At 44.3% G+C, this 26350-nt stretch overlaps 1 protein-coding gene across 2 annotated transcripts; it reads right to left on the bottom strand.

Moving 5' to 3' along the window:
- Positions 1-939: 939 nt before the first annotated feature.
- On the bottom strand, positions 940-24362 carry LOC308097501 (uncharacterized protein). 2 transcript variants are annotated; one of them, XM_080445309.1, is made up of 15 exons: positions 24228-24362; positions 17117-17268; positions 15418-15534; positions 14676-14744; positions 14186-14254; positions 13804-13893; positions 13517-13654; positions 12925-13014; positions 11778-11867; positions 10522-10659; positions 9932-10021; positions 9167-9304; positions 8577-8666; positions 6925-7026; positions 940-2336 (listed from the first exon to the last, which is right to left on the bottom strand). In XM_080445309.1, the coding sequence occupies exons 3-15, from the start codon at positions 15479-15481 to the stop codon at positions 1681-1683; spliced, it is 1824 nt and encodes a 607-aa protein (XP_080301435.1). In that variant the 5' UTR covers positions 15482-15534; positions 17117-17268; positions 24228-24362; the 3' UTR covers positions 940-1680. The 2 variants fall into 2 exon arrangements, with proteins under 2 accessions (XP_080301435.1, XP_080301436.1); XM_080445310.1 differs by having other exon boundaries at positions 2200-2336; positions 6925-7021.
- Between the last annotated feature and the right edge of the window lie 1988 nt (positions 24363-26350).

Raw genomic sequence — 26350 nt, 5'->3', positions numbered from 1 at the left:
CTCTCTCTCTCTCTCTCTCTCTCTCTCTCTCTCTCTCTCTCTCTCTCTCTCTCTCTCTCTCTCTCTCTCTCTCTCTCTCTCTCTCTCTCTCTCTCTCTCTCTCTCTCTCTCTCTCTCTCTCTCTCTCTCTCTCTCTCTCTCTCTCTCTCTCTCATATCAGCGGTGCAAACTCTCTTTGGCCTCTTGTACATAAAACTATCTAGAAAACTATCAAGAGGCATAGATACAAACATACCTACTACATGCCTACATAATTATTTCGTTTTTTTTTGTTTGTCCCTACAGACGAGTTTGGAGTGGTGTGATGTATTAGTGGGTCTTGTAACATTGTAAACACATTAATAGCAATCTGATGTTGACAGATACATGTGATGCTGATAGGTAACCCAGCAGTCCTTGCATGGAGTGGAATTATATGCTTTGCAAGTTTGGAGTGCTATGATGGATTAGTTAGTGGGTCTTGGAACATTGTAAACATTAATAGCAATCCAAGTAATGTCTATTTATCAAAGTTCATGTATGATTTCAATGTTTGAGCACATCCATGTACCAATAATGAATACGTTGTTTGCTACTACATGTTACATGTGATGTAGATGAGAACCCAGCAGTCCTGGCTTGATATTGAATTAAGTGGAAGTTTTTCTCATGTAATGAAAAGATAAGGCATCACTATAGAGACAGTCATGGACTTAAACTGAGATATTAAGCTGTAATGAAAGACAAAATGAACAAAGATGCATACAATTCAATTATTCGTTTCACCAAATAAAAGATTTGTTGTTCTTTCAGATTTCCCCTTGTCTTCCAGATTGTCATTGTCTCCAGTCCATAACCAAAACAAATTCAGCTCAAGCTTCAATGAATCATGATTAAAGGCCCCTCGGCTAAGCTTCATCATAATGAAGATGATGACATTTAGTGAGGACTTTGATTGTTATAATTGGTCTGTCTTAACTCTCTCAGTGCCACGCCCCGACATATCCCGAGTTTTTCCCGAGTACCCTCAGTGCCAGCACGAGAAATCCCGAGTTTTTACTTTTGACTGTGGTCGCGCTATTCTGTATATTTTTCATGATCACTTTCGCTTTCTGACTACATCAGACTCACCCGGAGCCGGATGTAAAAAAAAAAATTCATTTCCGGGTCACGTTGTTTTTCTCCGGTGATTTTCGGCCAGAATAGGGAAAGTCACGTTTTTTCACACGGTATAAAAAGCGAACGGAGAGGTCCACGTCTACTCTCTTTGGTCTGGGTGACGATCAGTCATCGTAGTCGTGTATCGCATCGTAATTTAGCCCGATCAACGATTATCGAAAATGTCAACATCCGGTTCTGACCGGATATGACGTGAGCCTGTTTGGGAGGGGGCGAGTGAGCCAGCGAGATCATCAATGTGTCGATTTGTTGCTCTCTACTGGTAGAACTGTATTATGGGTTTAAAACCCCAATCAGATCATTTATTTGAATGAAAAATTACAAAATTAATTTTTTTTAAAAAACGCAAATTCCTGGCAGTTTGGGAGTACTTTATGAAAATACTCTTGGCACTGAAAGAGTTAAATGTTCAAGGAATTCCAAGACATTGTGTTATGTATCTTACAGTATGGCATATTTTGATGTGGGACTTTGCATGAAACTTTTTCCCAATATAGTTCATGGTGGTAAGGTTCGTCCTGTTTAGTTGCACTGATGAGTCCTAAAATTTTGTTTCCATCTAAACATTTTTCCACATTGTTTGCATTTAAAAGGTTTCTCTCCTGTATGGTTACGCTGATGAAGTTTTGATTCTGGACGGGATGCAAAACTCTTTCCGCATACACATTTAAATGGCTTCGCTCCAATGTGAGTATGGTAATGGCGAGTATGATAATTTAGGCTTTCAGAAACACGGAAACTCTTATCACACTGGTCACAGTGGTAGGGTTTCTCTCCTGTGTGAATTCTTTTGTGAGCCTTTAAGCTCCCAGCAGTACTGAAACACTTTCCACATTGGTCACAGCGGTACGGTTTCTCTCCCGTGTGAATTCTTAGGTGCATAGTTAAGTAACCCATTTGACTGAACATTTTACCACATTGATCACACTGGTAGGGTTTCGCTCCTGTATGACTTCTGATGTGCGATTCGAGATTATCTTTTTTGCCAAATCTTCTCTCACACAGGTCACATTGGTAGGGTTTCTCTCCTGTATGAATTCTCTGGTGGATTATGAGATTACCCTTAAAGCCGAATCCTTTCCCACACTGATCACATTGGTAGGGTTTCTTGCCTGTAAGAGTTCTCTTGTGTTTGAAGACACTTTTCCCACACTGGTCACGGTAGGTATGGTTGTTCACTGGTAGTTGGGGAGGATCAAGAATGAGGGGAGACAAAAAAAGAAAACATAATTCATGAAAAACATTGTTTTGAAATAACATGCAAGCTGGGTTCTATAGGGTGAACTCAGAGCTCATATGGTTCATACGGCCATAGCTGAATATTATTTTTGAGCGGTGTAACCGCTCCTATAAGTGGGTTTAGGACCCATCCGTGGTGAAAGTTTTTCTTTCCGTCACGAGAATTTGTCTTTCGCTGTGACGCCATGCTGTGGAAACACGCCCATAGGCTAAGCTCTGCAGGACGTGCTGTGATTGGCTAGCGAGACACATGATGAAATTAACTTTAAACTTCGCAGACGCGCTGTGATTGACTAGCGAGACACATGATGAAATTAATAATAATGTAAAAAATTTAAGCACGTCACTTCGCAGGACGTGCTGTGATTGGCTACCGAGATGCATGATGAAATTAATAACTCATAAATAGCACCGCTCACTTCACACTGGGTGTGATTTTTTTACCCTGAAATAAAGATTGAATTGAATAGTTCACAGTTCACACCCCAGTGACGGACCTCTGACGTCATGCTCATGTCACCGTGACTCATCCATAACCATATAAGGAGTTCCAAATGCAGCTACGCCCAAATATGGAGTGTGTTGTCTAACCTCAGTTGTGTCGTCATGGCATCAGGTGCAAACAAATCAGTCAGCTCCATACTATATAATAGCACAAAAGGGGGCATTCCCATATATGGGCATATTCTGATGACAGATACAGAGATTGCCTGGACCCCTTGCAATTTGCACCTTATTGAACCTTCTATTTTCACACCTGGAAGTTAGCAAGACACATGCTAGGCTGCTTTCTGTTGACTTCTCATCAGCCTTTAACACCATTCAGCCACACATACTAGTTGAAAAATTAGTTAACAACTTTGGCTTAGAGGGTACGGGTGAATGGTAAATTGTCTGGAGAACTAACATCATCCACCGGCTCACCCCAAGGTTGTGTTCTTTCCCCACTCTTGTATATCCTGTATACTAATGATTGTAGGAGTCAACATGACAACAGACACATTGTTACGTTTGCATATGATTCTGTAATTGTTAGTCTTCTGAGTGATAGTGAGGCCAGTCATGGCCCAGTTGTAGATGACTTTGTTTCTTGGTGTGAAGATGCATTCCTACAACTTAATGTCACAAAGAATAAAGACATGTGTATTGATTTTAGACGATCTCCACCAGCTCCTCAGAGTAGTGTCATAAATGGCCAGACAGTGGATTTGGTAACCACTTGAAATTTCAATACTGAAATGGTGTGTAAGAAAGGTCAGTAGCGCCTCTTCTGTTTAAGGAAGCTAGCCATATTTCAGGTGGATAAGTCACTGATGATTTTCTTCTACAGAGCTTTCATAGAGTGTGTTATTTCATTTGCTGCCATTTGTTGGTATGGAAACCTTGGTGTTGGACAGACTGTTAGAAAGGACTTACCTAATAACTGTGTTTATTGCCTCAGGGTCACACTGACCTTACTTGATTGATTCATACTAGTTAACTCTGATCACAGGTGCTCCTCATTTAATTAAGCAATATATATACCTGCTGTTACTGATTGAGTTTGCTCAGTTCTAGTTTTGACCTGGCTGGGAGTTGTCACTCTCTCACTCTTTCATTCCTTTGCTGGACGGTATGTGAATATTAGACTTGCAGTTTGTTTGATGTGTAGTTTACTAGTTGTTTGGATGTTACAACGCCAACTCCCACAGTCAGCTCTGCCCTTTCCAGATTCACGCTTTGCAGCGTACCTGACCGACTGCATGGTTGCAACTCTCCCTCACAAGGGACAAACCCAACTCACATTTTGCAGATGCTCTTATCCAGAACAAATTACAAGTGTAAAATCCGTAAATGGCATGTACCCCTGTATACTGTAAATACTGTAGTAGGGCTGCCCCCTGACGATTCAAATTGTCAGTTGGAGCATGAAAATACCATAGGGTCATCTTAGCATCGCGTCATAAGAACTGTGTTCCAAAAAGAAACAAATCAGCCCGGAGATTCTGTTAGGTATGTGATTGTGTCGTTTGATATTGAGTTAAATTTGATAACATCTGTGCTTGGAGAAAATGTAATTAAGTAGAAGTTCAGGCCGCTATGAGGCCCTCACATCTATACCCTGGCCCTAACATCTAGTAGGCTACAATATAGGCTATATACTATTATTACAATTATTGTGGTCATGCACATGGCTACATATTTAATGACAAATGCGATGCAACGACGCACAACAGATGAGCACACACACACACACACACACACACACACACACACACACACACACACACACACACACACACACACACACACACACACACACACACACACACACTCCGTCTTTTCCTGTCACTTTCCATATGTAATGCAAGCGTCGAAACAAGTGTTCGTATTCATACAGCGACTGCATTTTCAAGGTGTTGGTGCAGTCGCTGATGTAACTTGTCAGGTTATGGAAAACATTTGTTGTGATTTGTCGTTTTGCAGCGACCGATGATACACTGTGTGTGTGTGTTCCTAATGACGTAGTGGTAGGTCTTGCGGTGCGGGCAGACCACAGGGGCTAACAGGTGACAACTAAATACCCAAATGTATCTGTGCTAGATAGATTTGCCGTGCACGTTACAGGGAACGTTGGGCAGTGTAAATAATTTGCACTGAGAAGATAATACAAACTGTGTTATACTCCCGACCTGTGGACAGGGGCGACCTTTCCTATGTTTCACCCGTTTCAATTGAAACGGGCCCCGAACCTCAGGGGCCCCCGAATTTTCAAAAAAAAAAAAAAAAAAAAAAAAAAGTTTAGATTTTTTCTTTTTTTTTTTTTTTAAATACAATTTTAGATTTTTTTGCAAACAAAATCCGCAAATTCCGCAAACAAAATCGGGGTGACCGTGTTTTGGGGCGATTATTATAAAAATTTGGGGGGGGTGGCGGGGCTGCATAGGGGGCCACATATTAGCTCTTGAAACGGGCCCCCAGATCACTAAGGCCGCCCCTGCCTGTGGACAACGTTGATAGCCACTGGGTTACTCGACGAGGTGCGTCTTTTCCTCGGACGCGCGGTAATAAGTTGTAGCCTAATATTACTCTCCTCTTATCAAAAAACCCGAAAATGAACCTAAATTAAAGGATCTACACCATGAATTTAAAAAAACAAAAACAAAATTAATATCATATTGTTTATGTCCCTCAAACGTTTTTCAAAAGGTTTGAGCCTAAATCAAGCCTCAGATATACTTATTCCAACTAACTTCTCTCTGGCTTATAAAGCACTTTTACCTGCAATACCACATTGTCCTGATTTTGCATGTGGCGCTATTGAGCCAGTTTGTATGCATATTATCTCCTAGTTCTGTGTGGAAAAGGTAAAAAAAAAGAAAAAAAAGAAGAAAAAAAAAAAAAAGAAAAAAATTATGTTGGAACTGAAAAACGGGAGGGATTGTACCGCCAGTGACGTCACTTTCGGGGGCAAATCAGTTTGGCCTGTTTTGAGACCAATTTACATAAAACCCCAGATATGCTGTGAAAGCCTGAGTGCTCAAACTGGGGTATTTTTTGCGATAGAAGAGAGGTAGGGGAGACCAAAAACACACAAAAAAGAAGAAGAATTCATGGTGTAGTCCCTTTAAAGCCATAACCCTTAACTAATATAGTTGGTTTCACCATTTTGTTTAGCCTGTTATTATAGCATTTGCATGTGTGCACGTGGGTGTTTATCATTGTACAATAAATTATATATTATATAAAATATTCAAATATTTTCAAATACAAAACATTATAAAACATTGACATTCAAGCGGGATTATAGAGGAAAATCGACAGCGCTAATGGAGACTCCTGTTACTGAACAAACACTCTATAGCAATGAGTACTATCAGAATATAGAGCTATTTAACACTTATTTTAACCAAAGAAAATCACTTATCCTATCTTTAAATATCCTCCTATAATTCGACAAAGCTCTGTGTGGGTGGTGAGCCCAAAATCTCTTCTGCCCGGTTCTCCTCAGTGGCTGGAGCAATTGATCTGAATTTGCACACAGCCATTCACCATTACCATGTGCACGGAACAGCGAAGCCCGTTTTTCGCTTTCCCCAAATGTCAGCTGTTTATTAGCGTTTTTGTGTTCGCTGGCTCCCGGGTTGCCAAATCATGTGCGCATATCCCCCCACGGGTAAGGTCTAGTTTCTGATAATGTTTGACATTTAGGGACATATTTATGAACAAAATCAATAGCCAAAAACAATACATAGCCAAACATTTTCCAAAACATTAGATTCATTCCAAACCTTTTCCAGGTCTGGAAAATAGTTTCTCATTTCAAAATATTTCCAGGAATTTCATGACTGTAGACATAGTATTTATTGATCATGGTGATCATGTATACGATCTCAGAACAATGGGACTTATGTTCAGTATTGTTAACATTTCCTTTTGATGATGATCACTATAATATTGCCATACTAATTGTATAGTGAAGTTTATTGGGTAGCAGCTACAACAGAACAGAAAAAAGAAAGAACAAAAAGCGAGCATGAAACTTACCGTTTCTATTCAACAGGAACCTGATCACCTCCTGGTGAGAAACAGTCATGGCTGGTGCTGGAGAACTCATCTTCACCTGCAGGCTGGACTCCACAGACTGGTCTGGAATGAAGGAATAGAATAGGGATGATGTGACATGGGTTGTTAAGGTTGAATGTAAAACAGTGAGCAGAGGGTGTCAATAAGTGTTTTACAAAGACGGGTGTCACTATTGATCACAGAAGTATGATCGCTTTACTGCAGTGGTTCTCAACCTGTGGGTTCACAAATGCTTTTGGGGTCCCCAGATGATTAGCTTTTGCAACATTGTTTTCTCACAGTAAACAGACCAACATACAGTATAAGTGTATATGTTACAGGTAAATTGGCATTCCAGGTAAATTGGAAAAGAAGCGCTTGTTTTCACCGCCCCCCAGGCAATTCTGTAGAATCAACACTAGAGGGCAATGCAAGCCCCACACACACACACACACGCACACGCACACACACACACACACACACACACACACACACACACACACACACACACAGCAGTTGAAGCAAAAGGGGGCGGTGCTGGCGGGCTATGTTACGCAGTCCCCACAACATCATTTACGATTCTGTGCCTATCGGTACATAACTCGGACGGCGCTCAGTCGACTAGCAGACCATCGGCCGGTTGTCGCGGGCACTCGCGCCTGGAGGCGCTCGGGCGCGACTCCTCTGCCTCAAGGTCTGCTGAGTCGGCGCGCCTCCGTCATGGTCCAAAACTATACTTTATAGGCAAAAAAAAGTAGTCCGCGGTTGTTTGAAAAAGTAATCCAGTAATCCCAAGCGGGAGTCAAACCCAGACTCCCAGTGGTAGTGGATGGGGAGTCCAATGATTATCGAAGTGCGCCACTGAGGCTGGTGCTTGCATTTCCTGGTTGCTATGTTGTTGTCGTCCTCGCATCAAAGCCTCGCAGCCCCGCGCCTAAAAACAAGCGCTCCCCTTCCAATTTACCTGTGTGACACACACACACACACACACACACACACACACACACACACACACACACACACACACACACACACACACACACACACACACACACACACACACACACACACACACACGGCAAGGTAGGTGCCGTACCTTGGCTCCAAAAAAATAATAATTATAATATATATATATATATATATATATATGAAAAGAAATAAACCTTCCCTCTGCTTCTCTTTGGAAGGAACCGCACACTCCCAATGATGATGGACTCAAGACTCAGTTAATGCTTCATTTTTAGGCTTTATTTAGCACGACGCGTTTCGCCGCGTTGGCTTCATCAGGTGCTATATATATATATATATATATATATATATATATAAGAATAAATCATATAGTATCCTAATGCAGGTGTAAGACCATTCTGTTTGTATTGTGTTATAGGTATACTGCATAGTTTTCTATGCATTTCTGGGGTTTTGACCCCCAATTTCTTTTTCGGACGCGCGGCTTTGCCAAGCGCCCAGGATAGGTGTCCCTTATTTTAATCTCTGGGAGTTGGCAACCCTAACCTTGCCATACCTTAGCTTTAGCTGAACTGGTGCCACTGCTTGCGTCGTGCACTCAATAATATGTCAGTGTAGTGACTACAATGTGTTATAGGGGTTAATGTGAAAATATCAGTAGTTACCTGTGGCCTCTGCCTTCTTCAATGCGCGTCTCCGTCTCTGTGCCTGGCTTTGTTTCTCCCGCCGGTGTGTCTTCTTTGCGAGGAGTTGAGCTGAGAAGTGAAGACAGTTGTATATGAGGTAGTGTAATGAGCAGTAATGGTATATAGATCTGAGGTGCGGTAATGAGCAGTAATGGTGACTGTGCGATATATGCGACATAGAGTGGGGGCTGGTGTTCTCGCTAGCTTGTGGTGGGCTGCAAAATGTAGATGGGGTGTGGGGGTGGACACAGAAGTACATGCACGCACACGCATGTTGCTGTGTATGTAGTGTGTGGTGATGTATCTGGAGGTGAAAGCAATGTATCGGTTAAAGGGAATTGTTGTAGTTAGTGTGGCGACATGTGTAATGTGAAGCACAATGCAAGAGCAGAGGACGGCTGACCGAGGACAACAGATGTGCGGAAGGACACCTGCGTCTTGCACACAATAAAGTCAGAGACACACACACAGTACTTGTGAGTGCATGTTGGTGGTGTGAGATGCGAGATTGTAGATAGAGTTTAGTGGACAGAATGCGTGGAAGTTATGAGGATTCCATAAATCACTACCTTGGGTGTCAGGCAGCTGCAATGAAGGTTCTTCTGTGTGTGCAGCCTGGCGCGGTGTGTGGCGTCTGTCTTCATGGTGTTGTTGTTCTGTGTCAGTAGCCTGGTGCGTTCTCTGGCGACTGTGTTCATGGTGTGCAGCTGATAAGGGAAGAGACACACACAGACAGTGTACTTATGTGTGCATGTTGGTGATGTGTTGGTTGGCAGCTGAGAAGTGCTGTGGTATGTACAGTATATGAGTTCATAACTGATGAAATAGATTCAGTGCAGGTGGGTGACGTGGGCTGGTTTGGGTGGAACATACAATGTGGGCCTGTATTGAGCAGTATATGTAATTGTGTGAAAAAAATAATATATATATATATATATATATATATATATATATATATATATATATATATATATATATATATATATATATATATATATATATATATACATACACACAATAAATCATGAATAGTAGCCTAATGCAGGTGTAAGACCATTCTGTTTGTATTGTGTTATAGGTATCCTGCATAGTTTTCTATCCATTTATGGGGTTTTGGGGGGTTTGACCCCCAATTTCTTTTTCGGACGCGCGGCTTTGCCAAGCGCCCAGGATAGGTGTCCCTTATTTTAATCTCTGGGAGTTGGCAACCCTAACCTTGCCATACCTTAGCTTTCGCTGAACTGGCGCCACTGCTTGCGTCGTGCACTCAATAATATGTCAGTGTAGTGACTACAATGTGTTATAGGGGTTAATGTGAAAATATCAGTAGTTACCTGTGGCCTCTGCCTCCTTCAATGCGTGTCTCCGTCTCTGTGCCTGGCTTTGTTTCTCCCGCCGGTGTGTCTTCTTTGCGAGGAGTTGAGCTGAGAAGTGAAGACAGTTGTATATGAGGTAGTGTAATGAGCAGTAATGGTATATAGATCTGAGGTGCGGTAATGAGCAGTAATGGTGACTGTGCGATATATGCGACAAAGAGTGGGGGCTGGTGTTCTCGCTAGCTTGTGGTGGGCTGCAAAATGTAGATGGGGTGTGGGGGTGGACACAGAAGTACATGCACGCACACGCATGTTGCTGTGTATGTAGTGTGTGGTGATGTATCTGGAGGTGAAAGCAATGTATCGGTTAAAGGGAATTGTTGTAGTTAGTGTGGCGACATGTGTAATGTGAAGCACAATGCAAGAGCAGAGGACGGCTGACCGAGGACAACAGATGTGCGGAAGGACACCTACGGCTTGCACACAATAAAGTCAGAGACACACACACAGTACTTGTGAGTGCATGTTGGTGGTGTGAGATGCAAGATTGTAGATAGAGTTTAGTGGACAGAATGCGTGGAAGTTATGAGGATTCCATAAGTCACTACCTTGGGTGTCAGGCAGCTGCAATGAAGGTTCTTCTGTGTGTGCAGCCTGGCGCGGTGTGTGGCGTCTGTCTTCATGGTGTTGTTGTTCTGTGTCAGTAGCCTGGTGCGTTCTCTGGCGACTGTGTTCATGGTGTGCAGCTGATAAGGGAAGAGACACACACAGACAGTGTACTTATGTGTGCATGTTGGTGATGTGTAGCGTCGAAGTTGGCAGCAGAGAAGTGCTGTGGTATGTACAGTATATGAGGTTCATAACTGATGAAATAGATTCAGTGCAGGTGGGTGACGTGGGCTGGTTTGGGTGGAACATACAATGTGGGCCTGTATTGAGCAGTATATGTAATTGTGTGAAATAAATAAATAAATATATATATATATCTACCTATATAAAGGAGAAAGCTACTTCCGCCGCTGACGCCATACCCACAGCATTGATTTGGACTAAACACAACAACTACATATCACATCTCACCACAACACCAGCCACAACGTGCACGCTGAATTTACGGGTGGCGTAGGGTACTTCTCTTATTATTGTACACATTACAATAATATGTATTATTATTTATATTACATCTTATACTATAATACATATTGTATTAATGATGTTTTATATTATATTATATTATATATTATTACATATAATATATTATAATATCATCAATGTTATATGCTGTATTACAGTACATTACACATATTTAACATATACATTATATCTACAACATAAATATACATACTATTATGACATCAATACATACATATTTACATTTATTTTTATAATATATATAATATACACATCAGCCATAAATGAGCCAGTCTTCACAACGGCGCTTTGAAAAGGGTTCGCGATGTTTTCATTTGTATCCCACGATTTTGTTGGCTAGGGGGCTAGAGGGCAGGGCGCCCACAGGGCGCCCTGACCTCTAGTATATATATATAAGAAATCATGAATAGTAGCCTAATGCAGGTGTAAGACCATTCTGTTTGTATTGTGTTATAGGTATACTGCATAGTTTTCTATGCATTTCTGGGGTTTTGCGGGGTTTGACCCCCAATTTCTTTTTCGGACTCGCGGCTTTGCCAAGCGCCCAGGATAGGTGTCCCTTATTTTAATCTCTGGGAGTTGGCAACCCTAACCTTGCCATACCTTAGCTTTCGCTGAACTGGCGCCACTGCTTGCGTCCTGCACTCAATAATATGTCAGTGTAGTGACTACAATGTGTTATAGGGGCTAATGTGAAAATACCAGTAGTTACCTGTGGCCTCTGCCTTCTTCAATGCGCGTCTCCGTCTCTGTGCCTGGCTTTGTTTCTCCCGCCGGTGTGTCTTCTTTGCGAGGAGTTGAGCTGAGAAGTGAAGACAGTTGTATATGAGGTAGTGTAATGAGCAGTAATGGTATATAGATCTGAGGTGCGGTAATGAGCAGTAATGGTGACTGTGCGATATATGCGACAAAGAGTGGGGGCTGGTGTTCTCGCTAGCTTGTGGTGGGCTGCAAAATGTAGATGGGGTGTGGGGGTGGACACAGAAGTACATGCACGCACACGCATGTTGCTGTGTATGTAGTGTGTGGTGATGTATCTGGAGGTGAAAGCAATGTATCGGTTAAAGGGAATTGTTGTAGTTAGTGTGGCGACATGTGTAATGTGAAGCACAATGCAAGAGCAGAGGACGGCTGACCGAGGACAACAGATGTGCGGAAGGACACCTGCGTCTTGCACACAATAAAGTCAGAGACACACACACACAGTACTTGTGAGTACATGTTGGTGGTCACTGGTGTGAGATGCGAGGTTATAGATAGAGTTTAGTGGACAGAATGCGTGGAAGGACACCTGCGTCTTGCACGAAATAAAGTCAGAGACACACACACAGTACCTGTGAGTGCATGTTGGTGGTGTGAGATGCGAGGTTGTAGATAGAGTTTAGTGGACAGTATATGAGGTTCATAACTGATGAAATAGATTCAGTGCAGGTGGGTGACGTGGGCTGGTTTGGGTGGAACATACAATGTGGGCCTGTATTGAGCAGTATATGTAATTTTGTGAGAAAAATAAATAAAATAATATATATATATATATATATAAGAAATCATGAATAGTAGCCTAATGCAGGTGTAAGACCATTCTGTTTGTATTGTGTTATAGGTATACTGCATAGTTTTCTATGCATTTCTGGGGTTTTGGGGGGTTTGACCCGCAATTTCTTTTTCGGACGCGCGGCTTTGCCAAGCGCCCAGGATAGGTGTCCCTTATTTTAATCTCTGGGAGTTGGCAACCCTAACCTTGCCATACCTTAGCTTTCGCTGAACTGGCGCCACTGCTTGCGTCGTGCACTCAATAATATGTCAGTGTAGTGACTACAATGTGTTATAGGGGTTAATGTGAAAATATCAGTAGTTACCTGTGGCCTCTGCCTCCTTCAATGCGTGTCTCCGTCTCTGTGCCTGGCTTTGTTTCTCCTGCCGGTGTGTCTTCTTTGCGAGGAGTTGAGCTGAGAAGTGAAGACAGTTGTATATGAGGTAGTGTAATGAGCAGTAATGGTATATAGATCTGAGGTGCGGTAATGAGCAGTAATGGTGACTGTGCGATATATGCGACAAAGAGTGGGGGCTGGTGTTCTCGCTAGCTTGTGGTGGGCTGCAAAATGTAGATGGGGTGTGGGGGTGGACACAGAAGTACATGCACGCACACGCATGTTGCTGTGTATGTAGTGTGTGGTGATGTATCTGGAGGTGAAAGCAATGTATCGGTTAAAGGGAATTGTTGCAGTTAGTGTGGCGACATGTGTAATGTAAAGCACAATGCAAGAGCAGAGGACGGCTGACCGAGGACAACAGATGTGCGGAAGGACACCTGCGTCTAGCACACAATAAAGTCAGAGACACACACACACAGTACTTGTGAGTGCCTGTTGGTGGTGTGAGATGCGAGATTGTAGATAGAGTTTAGTGGACAGAATGCGTGGAAGTTATGAGGATTCCATAAGTCACTACCTTGGGTGTCAGGCAGCTGCAATGAAAGTTCTTCTGTGTGTGCAGCCTGGCGCGGTGTGTGGCGTCTGTCTTCATGGTGTTGTTGTTCTGTGTCAGTAGCCTGGTGCGTTCTCTGGCGACTGTGTTCATGGTGTGCAGCTGATAAGGGAAGAGACACACACAGACAGTGTACTTATGTGTGCATGTTGGTGATGTGTTGGTTGGCAGCTGAGAAGTGCTGTGGTATGTACAGTATATGAGGTTCATAGCTGATGAAATAGATTTGCGTCGAAAATATCAGTAGTTACCTGTGGCCTCTGCCTTCTTCAATGCGCGTCGCTGTCTCTGTGCCTGGCATAGTTGCCCCTGCCGGTGTGTCTTCTTTGCGAGGAGTTGAGCTGAGAAGTGAAGACAGTTGTATATGAGGTAGTGTAATGAGCAGTAATGGTATAGATCTGAGGTGCGCGCTGATTCAGTGCAGGTGGGTGACGTGGGCTGGTTTGGGTGGAACATACAATGTGGGCCTGTATTGAGCAGTAATGATATATATGTAATTAGGTGTGAAATAATGTGTGGTGGTGTGTTGTTCTGGCTGGGCTGAGCGCAAGTTGGTGATGTGAGTTTATAGGTGGGAGATAGAGTTGAGTGGACAGAGTGCGTGGAAGTGATGAGAAGAACATAAGCCATTACCTTGGCTGTCAGGCAGCGTCAATGCAGGTGTGGGAAGTAGGCCTGGTGGACTGACGTCGTGGTTGTCAGCTGTGAAGTGAGGTGGTATGAACAGTATGGCACGTTAATTGCAGAAGAAATTGATTGACTGCAGGTGTGGTGAGTTTGAGTGGTGTGTGTAAAGCAGGTTATGTGTGTAATTTTTGCCGGAGTCATTAAGCAATGTATAGACAGTTGTATACGAGGTAGTGTAATGAGCAGTAATGGTATATAGATCTGAGGTGTGCGCTGATTCAGTGCAGGTGGGTGACGTGGGCTGGTTTGGGTGGAACATACAATGTGGGCCTGTATTGAGCAGTAATGATATATATGTAATTAGGTGTGAAATAATGTGTGGTGGTGTGTTGTTCTGGCTGGGCTGAGCGCATGTTGGTGATGTGAGTTTATAGGTGGGAGATAGAGTTGAGTGGACAGAGTGCGTGGAAGTGATGAGAAGAACATAAGCCATTACCTTGGCTGTCAGGCAGCGTCAATGCAGGTGTGGGAAGTAGGCCTGGTGGACTGACGTTGTGGTTGTCAGCTGTGAAGTGAGGTGGTATGAACAGTATGGCACGTTAATTGCAGAAGAAATTGATTGACTGCAGGTGTGGTGAGTTTGGGTGGTGTGTGTAAAGCAGGTTATGTGTGTAATTTTTGCCGGAGTCATTAAGCAATGTATAGGCCTGTAATGAGCAGTAATGCTATATATGTGAAGAAGTAATGTGTGGTTGTGTTTTGTTCTGCCTAGGCGGAGCTGAGAGGTTGTTTTTTTTTGTGTCTGGGCTGAGCTGAGGGAAGACAAGAGTGGTGTGGGTGAAGACACAGAAAAACACACAGCCATACAAACACACATAGATATGTATCCACAGAGCTGTGTACATATATCTATATATATGTATGTGTGAATGTATGTTTGAAGATGCATGTAGTTTGCTGCACGGCACCTACTGTATCAGTGCGACATGAAGGTGAAGGCAATTGCATAGGCATGCGAGTGTACTGAGTGTGGCAGCATTGTGTGAAACATGGAATGTGTGGGTAATGTGTAGTGTTTCTGCAGGGGTAAATAAATGTGCTGGCTTGTGTAAATGTTTGCAATGACTGTGGCACCATGTGTAATGTGAAGTGCAATGGAAGAACTGATGACATGCAATGGAGAGGAGTGCAGAGTGGGAGGCACTGACAGAGAGGGTAGTGGTATTGTAGTGCATTACCTGATGTGTTTGCCAAGCGGGGACGCTTGCGTCGATAACACAATCGACTTTTTTTCCTTTTCATGACTGGCACGGTATGTGGCTTTCCCAAGGTGGAGTGGCGTCCTTGTAGGTAAACTATAAAGTAGGGAACATTGTCAGCCAAGTGTGGTTTGAGACCTTGTAATGTGTAATAGTAAAGTAAGAATGGTGTTTGTTATGTAGCAGCTTTCGTGACATAAATGCAGCGCAAAGTGCTTTGCAGAGCAACAAACAGCAAAGGCAAAATTGGGAATGACAAAGTGAAGGAGGGGCCAAGAAAACAAAGGCTTAAAAGTAATGGCTAAAACAATACTTAACAGGCAGTGAGGCAAACAGTGAAGACATGAATTTGAGCACAGAGATTGGGAATAGAGAAAGCAACTGAAAGCAAGAGTGAAGAAAGAAGTCTGGAGCTGTGCTGTGAAACTTTGAAACAAAAGGTGCAGTAAGTGGTGCACAGAGTGCGTGTGAGGTGATGTGTGTAAATTGCATTGGTGTGAATGTGTTTTGTAAATACATTCTGGCATGTGTGGTGAGCAAAGCGTGCATAGTATACATGGGGCGATACAGGGGCTGGCTTGGGGGCAGGGATGGAGGGCGCGAGGAATGTTGTCGACAGACACTGAGGCGGGGGGGGGGTGAGTAAACAAACAGTGGTGTGCGGAGGGGGGGGTAGTGGCCGACGTTAGAATTTCGGTGGGGTAAGTGGTAGAAGTTATGAGGTACAGCGTTAGTTTATTAGCATTGTAGTGACCTGAATAGAGTGGGGAAGCAGAAGTGAACGTGAATGGCTGTGCTGAAACACGGCTGTGCTAAAGTAGGATGCTCTGAAGCGTGTTGTTATGAGGTACAGTGTTAGTTTATCAGCATTGTACTGACCTGAATGCAGGGCTGCCAACATTGGACTGGCAGAATCCAGAAGATTTTTTGGGGCGGGGTTTGGGGGGGCGTGGCCACTAACCACGCCCCTTCCCCTTACCTCGCCCCCTTCCCCAAGCCCCCTCACGCCAATATAAAGAAATACAGACAAGACTTTGCAATGAAAGTAAAATTACTTTTTAATTAGTCAACATTGCAAAATAAACATTCGTTCCTTTTATGTTTATCAGTGTTCTGATGTCTGTTCAAGTCGCCCTTCCCAGCGTGTTCTATACTAAAATCGACCCGACAAAGTTTACAAAACGCCTGGTGCTTGTTGCCAGGGCTAGCTGCTAAAAAGTCAAATGTCTGCATCCATTCTGACTTAAAGACCGATGTATACTTCCTCAGGATGAGTAATACACTGAAATGAGCAAAGAGGGGCGGTCTTATGTGTGCGCTGTGGTCGGAACGTGATGATGTCATCACGTCGCGCATGCGCAGTTTACCTCGGACACAGGTTGCCACAAAAGGCCCCGTTTATCCCCCAATCCAGAAGAAAACCAGAAGAAATGACGATCCAGAAGAGTGTCAGGAGACGTGGTCAAAAACCAGAAGATTATGCAGGATCCAGAAGTGTTGGCAGCCCTGCCTGAATGGAGTGGGGAAGCGGAAGACACGGTGCAAAAGCGTGTTGTTATGAGGTACAGCGTTAGTTTATTAGCGTGGTACTGACCTGAATGGAGTGGGGAAGTGGAAGACACGGTGCAAAAGCGTGTTGCTATGAGGTACAGCGTTAGTTTATTAGCGTGGTACTGACCTGAATGGAGTTGGGAAGCAGAAGACACGGTGCAATGGCAAAGAGGTGTTGCTGGTCGTTGTAGAAGTGGAAGAATGTGTCTGTGGAGAAGCAGCGTCGACTGGAGTAGAGCTGGCTCTAGCTGTGTTCCGTGAGCAGAAATAACTAGAGCACTACTAGAGTAAAAAGAAGCCATTGAAAACCACTGAAAAACGGTTAATTTGCACATTAAAACTATAAATTAAGCATTTAAACTAAGCTATACAACACATATTATGTTTCTGTGTAACAAAAACGTTTTTTTAAAGATTGAAAATGTATCTAAATGGATAAATGCTGTTCAAAGGAGTGCATAGCCTATAGAAATTGGACACTGGACCGGAGACGGCTGGGGATGCCAACACTTGTGACATACGCACGTTCGGGGAGACCCCCTCTACACCGCCACACTCTCCGCTAAGCGGCAGAGGTGTAGAAAAAAGTGTGGCGGACTGTCCAGTGAGGCCAGAGGTCCGAAAAGTGCCGTTTTCAGACAATAGTGGACACTGGACCGGAGACGGCTGGGGATGCTAACACTTGTGACATAAGCACGCGTTCGGGGAGACCCCCTCTACACGCTTGCCATAAAACACCATGATACATATCACAGACAAGTTACCAGCAACAGTTTTGAAAATAAATGAATTGTCAGAGAGCAAGGTGAACTATTTAAGCCAACTGTAGGCTAAGCCACACCCATTATTGGGTACCTGAGCACCTGAGCAATGCTAATTTATTCTGGACTTGATTATGGCCTTGTTGATCAGTGGCAGAGACAAATACAATTTAATCACTCATCATCGTTGACACCTCATGACAGTGGCGGAGCGTCCGGGGAGGCCAGGGATGCGGCCGCCTACGGCCCGCGACCCTGGAGGGCCCGGGCCGTCAGATCACATGGACGTGCTCCGCCTCTCCGCCTCTCATTTAAAGCATTATCATCATTAAAATAATATTGAAATGTTATGTTGCTGGTTTATTTTCACTCACAGTAATGCAAATATAGCCTTGCGTGGCCAGACAATATCACACGACACACTGCGTGGATATTAGTCTGGTCCCTATCAACGATAGATTTTTTTCCAAGGGGCGGTTACAAAAAGATCCAAACGGACTCTATTGGTTAGACCTAAACCAATCAGAGCAGTGCTTCCTTGTACGAACCAATCAGAGCAGTGCTTCCTTGTACGTCATTGCTCCAAATAAGGTGATAAGCCCGCCCACATTTGGATACTGGGCCCTGTTTGGTCCCTCACGACTTCGGAGGGAGAGAAATGAAATCTCTAGTGAGGGGGGCCAGACCTAATCTGCCGAGGGCTAAAGTGCGATGCAATTTTGCAAAGGCAGATTCGTCTGGAACCAGGCTAATGCAAATATACAAATGAATCACAATCGCTTCCATTTCTTATCTCCAAATGTATTTTGGTTAAAATCGTCATCAACATCTGCCAAAAAAGCCCCATTGCCACCCGTGACCTGTACGTCATCATCAATCACTTGTCAACACAAGCCAGGACAGGTAGCCTTCAGCATTGTTTACGGCACGGCCTAATCATGAGCGGAAATGCATATAAACACAAAAGTGGTAATAAAAAGCGCAAGGAAAAGGAAAAAAGGCAACAAGCAAATGCTAAACTTCCCAAATTAGATGGCTATTTTGCTCGACCTACTCCTCGTCCACCTGTAGATGAGCCTGAAGCCGACATCATTGCATCTGGCCCGATACCAGCATCTGGGTCAGGGGAACACAGGAGCCAGATTAACAGGTATGACTGTCGGTGTCACTCACTGTCTACAAGAAACTGAGTTATTAAATTGTTTATGGTTCTTATCTTATAGCCGCCGAGCCCTACTTAAAGGTTTAATGACATTCACTTTTACACCACATTCAAAGTCTTTGTCCTGGTCCTTCAAAAGTGTACAAAATGTTTTAAGTGAAAATTCCATTCCAGTGATCCATGGCAGGTGTTTTTCTCTCACATTTCTAAAGCCTTTTCAACTGCAATGAAAAAATAAATCTTTGCCTGCGGGTGTCGCTGGTGAGGGATTTTGCCTGTCAATCATCGCCTCTGCTCCGCCCCCCCCCAAAGGAAAGGATAGGGGAGGGGAGGGGCGAGGAGGAGAGTGGGCGGGATTAATCGACTGTGACCTCACTGTCGAAGGGCCAAGCTCAGATTACTTTTCAGCCTAATTATTCAGAAAACCCCAGACCACAGAAAATCCACTGAATGTTCTAAGTTCAGGTTTTTTGGGTGTAATTGAGGTCATAAAACCCCAAATAAAACATTGAAAATAAAAAAAGTGAAAATGAATGTCATGATACCTTTAAGAGTCCTTCTCTCTGTCTCTTAGTGACGATGATGATGATAGGGACTCAGCAGCTGCTAGCTGCTCCTTAGGAGAGGATGCAGGCCCGGTGTTGGACCAGCAGCTCCCCCTCCCCTCACCCACACTGCAAGTGGAAGAAGTGGACACTGGGAGTGAAAGCAGCAGATCTTCTCCTCATGCCATGGGGGAAATTGAGACCATGGATGATGACAGCACTCCCCTGGAGTGCTTTCCGACTGATCGGGCCAATTTCTGTGAAAATGTTGAGGATGCCAACACCAAAAGATATATCCTTAAAACGGGCCCATGCAAACCCAAGGGTCCATTCCCCACCGATACGGACAGTCGTTCTTTTTCGGAGAGTTATTACACCTCCACCACTAAAGTCAACAGTATGTCATTTAAAAAGACAGTGTCTTTTTTTTTTTAAACTTGCCACTTTGAAGTGTTTTAGTATGAGCCATTTAAAAGGCCTACATCATAAATGTTTTTTTAAAATAAATTTGTGTCTTTTAAAAAACATAAAAAATGCACAATCTTATTTTGAAGGCAACCGGAAACCTTATTTCTGCTAGCTCGAAAACCGGATGTCCTATTTCTGCTCACGGAACGGAGCTAATGTAATATAGGATAGGATAGGATAGGATAGTGCTTGAGTAGTAAAATAAATATATAGGCCTGTAATGAGCATTAATTATCCATATGTAAATATGTGAGTAAGAATGTGTGGTGGTAGCGTCGCACTTCCCCCCTCGTTTTGATCCAAGGCCAGTAACGGCGCCAGGGGGGGTCCAGGGGGGTCGTCAGCACCCCCTGGTGAAGGCTTAGCTCCCCCTAAGCCCCCCCTGACCACAAACCCAATTGTTATGAAATATATTTATGGAATAAATAAATAAAATATATATAAATATGCAGTGGCGCACAATAAGTATATACGTCATCCCGATGAAACCAATAACATTGATAATACCTCCGATAATATATAATATTTGTTTTGTCAATTGTCAGCTGTGATCTGCATGGACTCTCTCGGTTAGACACCGTCGTGTGGAGAAGTATAACTCTCAGTTAGACACCGTTGTGTGGAGAAGTATAACTCTAGTCTCGGTTAGACACCGTTGTGTGGAGAGGTATATCACTCTCTCGCACATCAGCTAGTGAACAGTATCAACACGAAATTGCAACAGCTACAGCTGGCATTGAGGGGGTAGAAAATATCTCTGATGACATAATTGTCCATGCCCCAGACCAGGAGACTCATGATAAACGACTCCATGCAGTTCTGAAGAGATTGGAGGACTGTGGGCTGACTCTAACAAAGAGAAGTGTCAGTTTAATATGGATAAGTACATTTTTATGGGCATGTTACTCTCACAAAAGGGCATAGGCCCCACCACTGAAAGGGTGAGAGCAGTAGCAGAGGCACGAGAGCCTGAGAACGCCTCTGAGACCCGCAGTTTTCTTGGTCTAGCAGGGTATAGTAGCCGTTTTATACCACAGTTTGCTAGCATATCAGAGCCACTGAGGAGGCTGACTAAGAAAGACGCACCTTTCATTTTTGGGCCAGAGCAAAAACAAGCATTTAGAGTGCTTAGGGAAAAGTTAGCTGAGGCCGGCACTCTGGCATACTTTGATAAAGATGCCCCTACTAAAGTCATAGCAGATAGCAGATGCAGGACCAGTAGGAATAGGAGCAGTCCTAGTACAGCAACAGCAGCAGGAAATGGTGCCCATATGTTATGTGAGCAGGAGCCTGACTGACTGTGAACGGAGATACTCACAAACTGAACGTGAGGCCCTTGCCTTAGTTTGGGCATGCGAGAGGCTGCACCCATACATATATGGCAAAAAGTTTGACTTAGTAACAGACCACAAGGCTCTGGAGGCCATATACAGTCCGACCTCTAAGCCATGTGCCCGTATTGAACGGTGGGTGTTGTGGCTCCAACCTTACGAGTTCAGAGTAATCCACATACCCGGAAAGGACAACATTGCAGATCCCCTCAGATCGCGACTGCTGGGAGAGAGCACGACAGAGGGGAATCACAAGCACGGAGCGGAGGAATACGTGCGGTTTGTTGCCACACACGCTACTCCACGAGCACTGACCACTAGAGAGGTAGAGGAAGCCTCTGCAACAGATCGGGAACTCAGTGACCTGAGAAGTGCGATACTGAGTGGATGTTTTGACAAATGCCAGGTGTATGCGCGCATCGCGTATGAACTGTGTGTAATTGGACAGTTGGTGTTAAGGGGGACACGCATTGTACTGCCACATGCACTCAGAGACAGGGCCCTGCAGTTGGCCCATGAGGGACACTTGGGGATTGTGGGCACAAAGCAGCACCTCAGGAGTAAAGTGTGGTGGCCAGGTATTGATAAAGCAGCAGAGAAGTATGTGAGGTCATGTCACGGGTGCCAAATAGTGTCAAGGCCTGACATGCCTGAACCTTTGATACCCACAACACTTCCAGATGGGCCGTGGCAGGATTTAGCCACTGACCTACTAGGCCCACTACCGACAGGACACTCAATATTAGTTGTAATAGACTATTACAGCCGTTATTACGAGTACGAGATCCTGCAGTCGACCAATGCTGAAAAGGTCATAGACAGCTTAGAAAATATCTTCAGCAGACATGGGCTTCCTGTTTCCATTCGTTCAGATTGTGGACCCCAGTACATGTCTGCACAGTTCCAAGCATTCTGCCAGGAGAACGGCATTGTGCATGTGAAAACCACACCTAAGTGGGCACAAGCCAATGGTGAGGTAGAGAGGCAAAACTCTTCACTAATGAAGAGGATTCGCATTGCACAGTCTGAGGGGCTGAACTGGAAAAAGGAGCTACGCAAGTATGTGACCATCTATCGATCTATAGATCATTCCACAACAGGGAAAAGTCCTGCGGAGCTCCTTTTCAAGAGAAAGATCAGAGGAAAGCTCCCAGACATCACAACACCACAGAGAGACCTGGAGGTCAGAGACACTGATGCTGAGAGAAAAGGACAGTCAAAACTGTACACAGACAACAAAAACAATGCAAAACACTCGGATGTGTCAGTGGGAGACGATGTCCTACTAAAGCAAGACAAAACAGACAAGTTTACAACAACTTTAAACAAGACACCACACAAGGTAATCAGCAAGGATGGTAACAATGTGGTTGTCCAATCACCAAGTGGAGCGACCTATTCTAGGAACACTACATTCGTCAAGAAGTACTACACAGAGGATCCCGCTCCACAGTCATCCAGCAAGACACAAATAATATGGACGGAGGATGAAGAGAAACAAGACACGCTTAACACAGAGTCGAACACAGAGACTCACACTAGGGTGTCCACACCCAAGGCCACAACGCCTAGGTATGAGAGACCCCACAGGCAGACCAAACTGCCACAGAGACTGACAGACTTTGTCATTAAAGGAGAATACCGGACAAATTAAGTGTTGCCTTTGATGTCTCGTTACTCACCGACCGACGTGAAAAGTGGCGTACTTTTTTTCCATAGATTCCCGTGTCGTCATTTTTTAAACCCCCTCCGTTGTCAGAATGGGAGCGCGTGGGTCAGTGAGATTCGTCTATTTTAACCGAGGCAAAGTTGTTTTTCTCTCTACTCCTAGTCATTGTGGAGTCTCATGATAGTCAAACGTGCGTTGAAATTTCCTGCGAGGCCACCGTCAATGGCGAACGAGTTAACACTGGATGCTTGTTTCTTTCCAGAACCTGGCAACTCGTGTTGCCAGAGTCTGTAAGGCCTGTCTGGCACTTAAAAAGAAAAAAGAGAAAAAAGAGAGAAATATGTGCCAGATATGTTTATGCATTACCAGTCATGTTCAATGAGGTTTACATTATGCACATTATGCATCTATGGTTTACAAATGTGGATTTTTATTCATGATGAACCTTTGGTTTTTTGATGACAGGGTGACGTATTAAAAAAAGAATAACTCTGTTCTATATGTGAAAAAAACATAATTGAATTCAGTGATGTTCTGTACATGGTTACATTGGAGTTTATTTCCTAGTAAGGGGGAGATGGTGTACTGATGTGCTTAATGATGACATCATAAGGAGGTGACAAGAGTCACTGACTTTCACGTGTGTGCACTAAGAGCCGGGGTGTGTGTGTTCTACACGGAGAACCTAATAAAAGTTTCCTGTTTAAATACGGAGTTGATTCTTTAGATAAGTCATCACTATCTAACAGTTCGTTGTAGCGGCAGTAATCCCCCCCTCCCCTCCCTCCCTCCCCACACACACACTCAGGCTACACCAGTGGTTCTCAAACGTTTTCATGTCAAGGACCCCCAAATTGAGACTTATTAGCCCACGGACCCCCATTTGAAAAGATATGCCAGGGACTCCCATAAGAGAAGATTTTTTACGGCTCTAGCAGTGATTCTCAACCATTTAAATTTCAAGGACCCCCAGTTTGATATGCATTAGGGCTACAGACCCCCATTTAATGGCATTTCTCTCTCTTGGACCCCAATTTATATCGTAAAATCTATGTTAATTTAACTCAGAGTGTACAAATGGAACCAAATGGACCCGTTAGGTTCCATTTGTACACTCAGAGTTACAGACCCATAAGGGTCCATTTGGTGCCTAATCTATCATTTAGCTGGGGACCCCCTGGAACTCCCTCAAGGACCCCACTTTGAGAACCAATGGGCTACACAACACACAGAGAGATGGCATGCTGAGGAACCCTGGTCTAAAACGTGTTAAAACGTCTCAGTCAGAGGCTAACACATTACCTGCCACATGCCTATGCCTTTTCCGTCTCGTCAATGATGTCAGTTTTTTCGCATAATTGTTGCAGGATGCCTTGCACAGAAGAAGTAGTGAAGAAGAGAGGTAGCAGCTAGTGCTACTAGCCGATTAGCTGTCTGTGTTGTCCAAATACGAGCCCGGCGCGTGCGCACTGTGCAGTAGAAGGCGAGCCGTTCGCACATCTCTCTCTCTCTCTCTCTCTCTCTCTCTCTCTCTCAGCTCCGTTCCGTGAGCAGAAATTGGACTTCCGGTTTTCGAGCTAGCAGAAATAAGGCTTCCGGTTGCCTTCAAAATAAGATCTACATTTTTTTATATTTTTTAAAAGACACAAATCTATTTTAAAAATACATTATGATGTATGCCTTTTAAATGGCTCATACTAAAACACTTCCAAGTGGCAAGTTTAAAAAAAGGACACAATTGCATATAAAAAATAAATTTATGATGTACAGTATGTCTTTTTAATTGGCTTAGATCACTTCTAAGTGCCAGGTTGTTCCAGATTGAGGCTATTGACCCCCATCAAATGTGCACTTCACACCTAAATATGGGCCATTTGTAACAGGAATTTATTCAAAGGTTTGAAAACCACTGCATTTAGGTTAGAAACACTTTGAATGGTTAAGCATGCATTCTCTAATTAATGTTTGTCCTGCAAGTGTAAAGTGTAACCTGAAAACCTTATATTATTGCTTTCGTTTTTCCCTGCTAAATGTCTCTCCTTTCATTCTGCTGTAGTTAGGTAATAATTAAGTTATCAGTCCAACCCTGATTTTAAAGCAGATGCCTAGAATTACATAATTACGGTGCTTAGTGCCGGAACTTCCGAGGTACGCACGCGTTCGGGGAGACCCCCTCTACACCGCCACACTCTCCGCTAAGCGGCACTAAGGTGTAGAAAAAAGTGGCGGGCCGTCCAGTGAGGTCAGGGGTCAGAAAAGGGCCTTTTTCAGTGCATAGCCTATACAAATTGGACACTGGACAGGAGACGGTGCTTAGTGCCGGAACTTCCGAGGTACGCACGCGTTCGGGGAGACCCCCTCTACACCGCCACACTCTCCGCTAAACGGCACTAAGGTGTAGACAAAAGTGGCGGGCCGTCCAGTGAGGTCAGGGGTCAGAAAAGGGCCTTTTTCAGTGCATAGCCTATACAAATTGGACACTGGACAGGAGACGGAGCTTAGTGCCGGAACTTGCAAGGTACGCACGCGTTCGGGGAGACCCCCTCTACACCGCCACACTCTCCGCTAAGCGGCACAGGTGTATTTTGAAAAGTGGCGGGCCGTCCAGTGAGGTCAGGGGTCAGAAAAGGGCCTTTTTCAGTGCATAGCCTATACAAATTGGACACTGGACAGGAGACGGAGCTTAGTGCCGGAACTTCTGAGGTACGCACGTGTTCGGGGAGACCCCCTCTACACCGCCACACTCTCCGCTAAGCGGCACAGGTGTATTTTGAAAAGTGGCGGGCCGTCCAGTGAGGTCAAGGGTCAGAAAAGGGCCTTTTTCAGTGCATAGCCTATACAAATTGGACACTGGACAGGAGACGGAGCTTAGTGCCGGAACTTGCAAGGTACGCACGCGTTCGGGGAGACACCCTCTACACCGCCACACTCTCCGCTAAGCGGCACAGGTGTATTTTGAAAAGTGGCGGGCCGTCCAGTGAGGTCAGGGGTCAGAAAAGGGCCTTTTTCAGTGCATAGCCTATACAAATTGGACACTGGACAGGAGACGGAGCTTAGTGCCGGAACTTCTGAGGTACGCACGTGTTCGGGGAGACCCCCTCTACACCGCCACACTCTCCGCTAAGCGGCACAGGTGTATTTTGAAAAGTGGCGGGCCGTCCAGTGAGGTCAAGGGTCAGAAAAGGGCCTTTTTTCAGTGCATAGCCTATACAAATTGGACACTGGACAGGAGACGGAGCTTAGTGCCGGAACTTCTGAGGTACGCACGCGTTCGGGGAGACCCCCTCTACACCGCCACACTCTCCGCTAAGCGGCACAGGTGTATTTTGAAAAGTGGCGGGCCGTCCAGTGAGGTCAAGGGTCAGAAAAGGGCCTTTTTCAGTGCATAGCCTATACAAATTGGACACTGGACAGGAGACGGAGCT

Source organism: Gymnoscopelus braueri, assembly GCF_963280865.1.
Source record: "Gymnoscopelus braueri genome assembly, chromosome: 12".
NCBI lineage: Eukaryota > Metazoa > Chordata > Actinopteri > Myctophiformes > Myctophidae > Gymnoscopelus > Gymnoscopelus braueri.
This window is presented reverse-complemented; position numbering and strand designations above follow the sequence as displayed.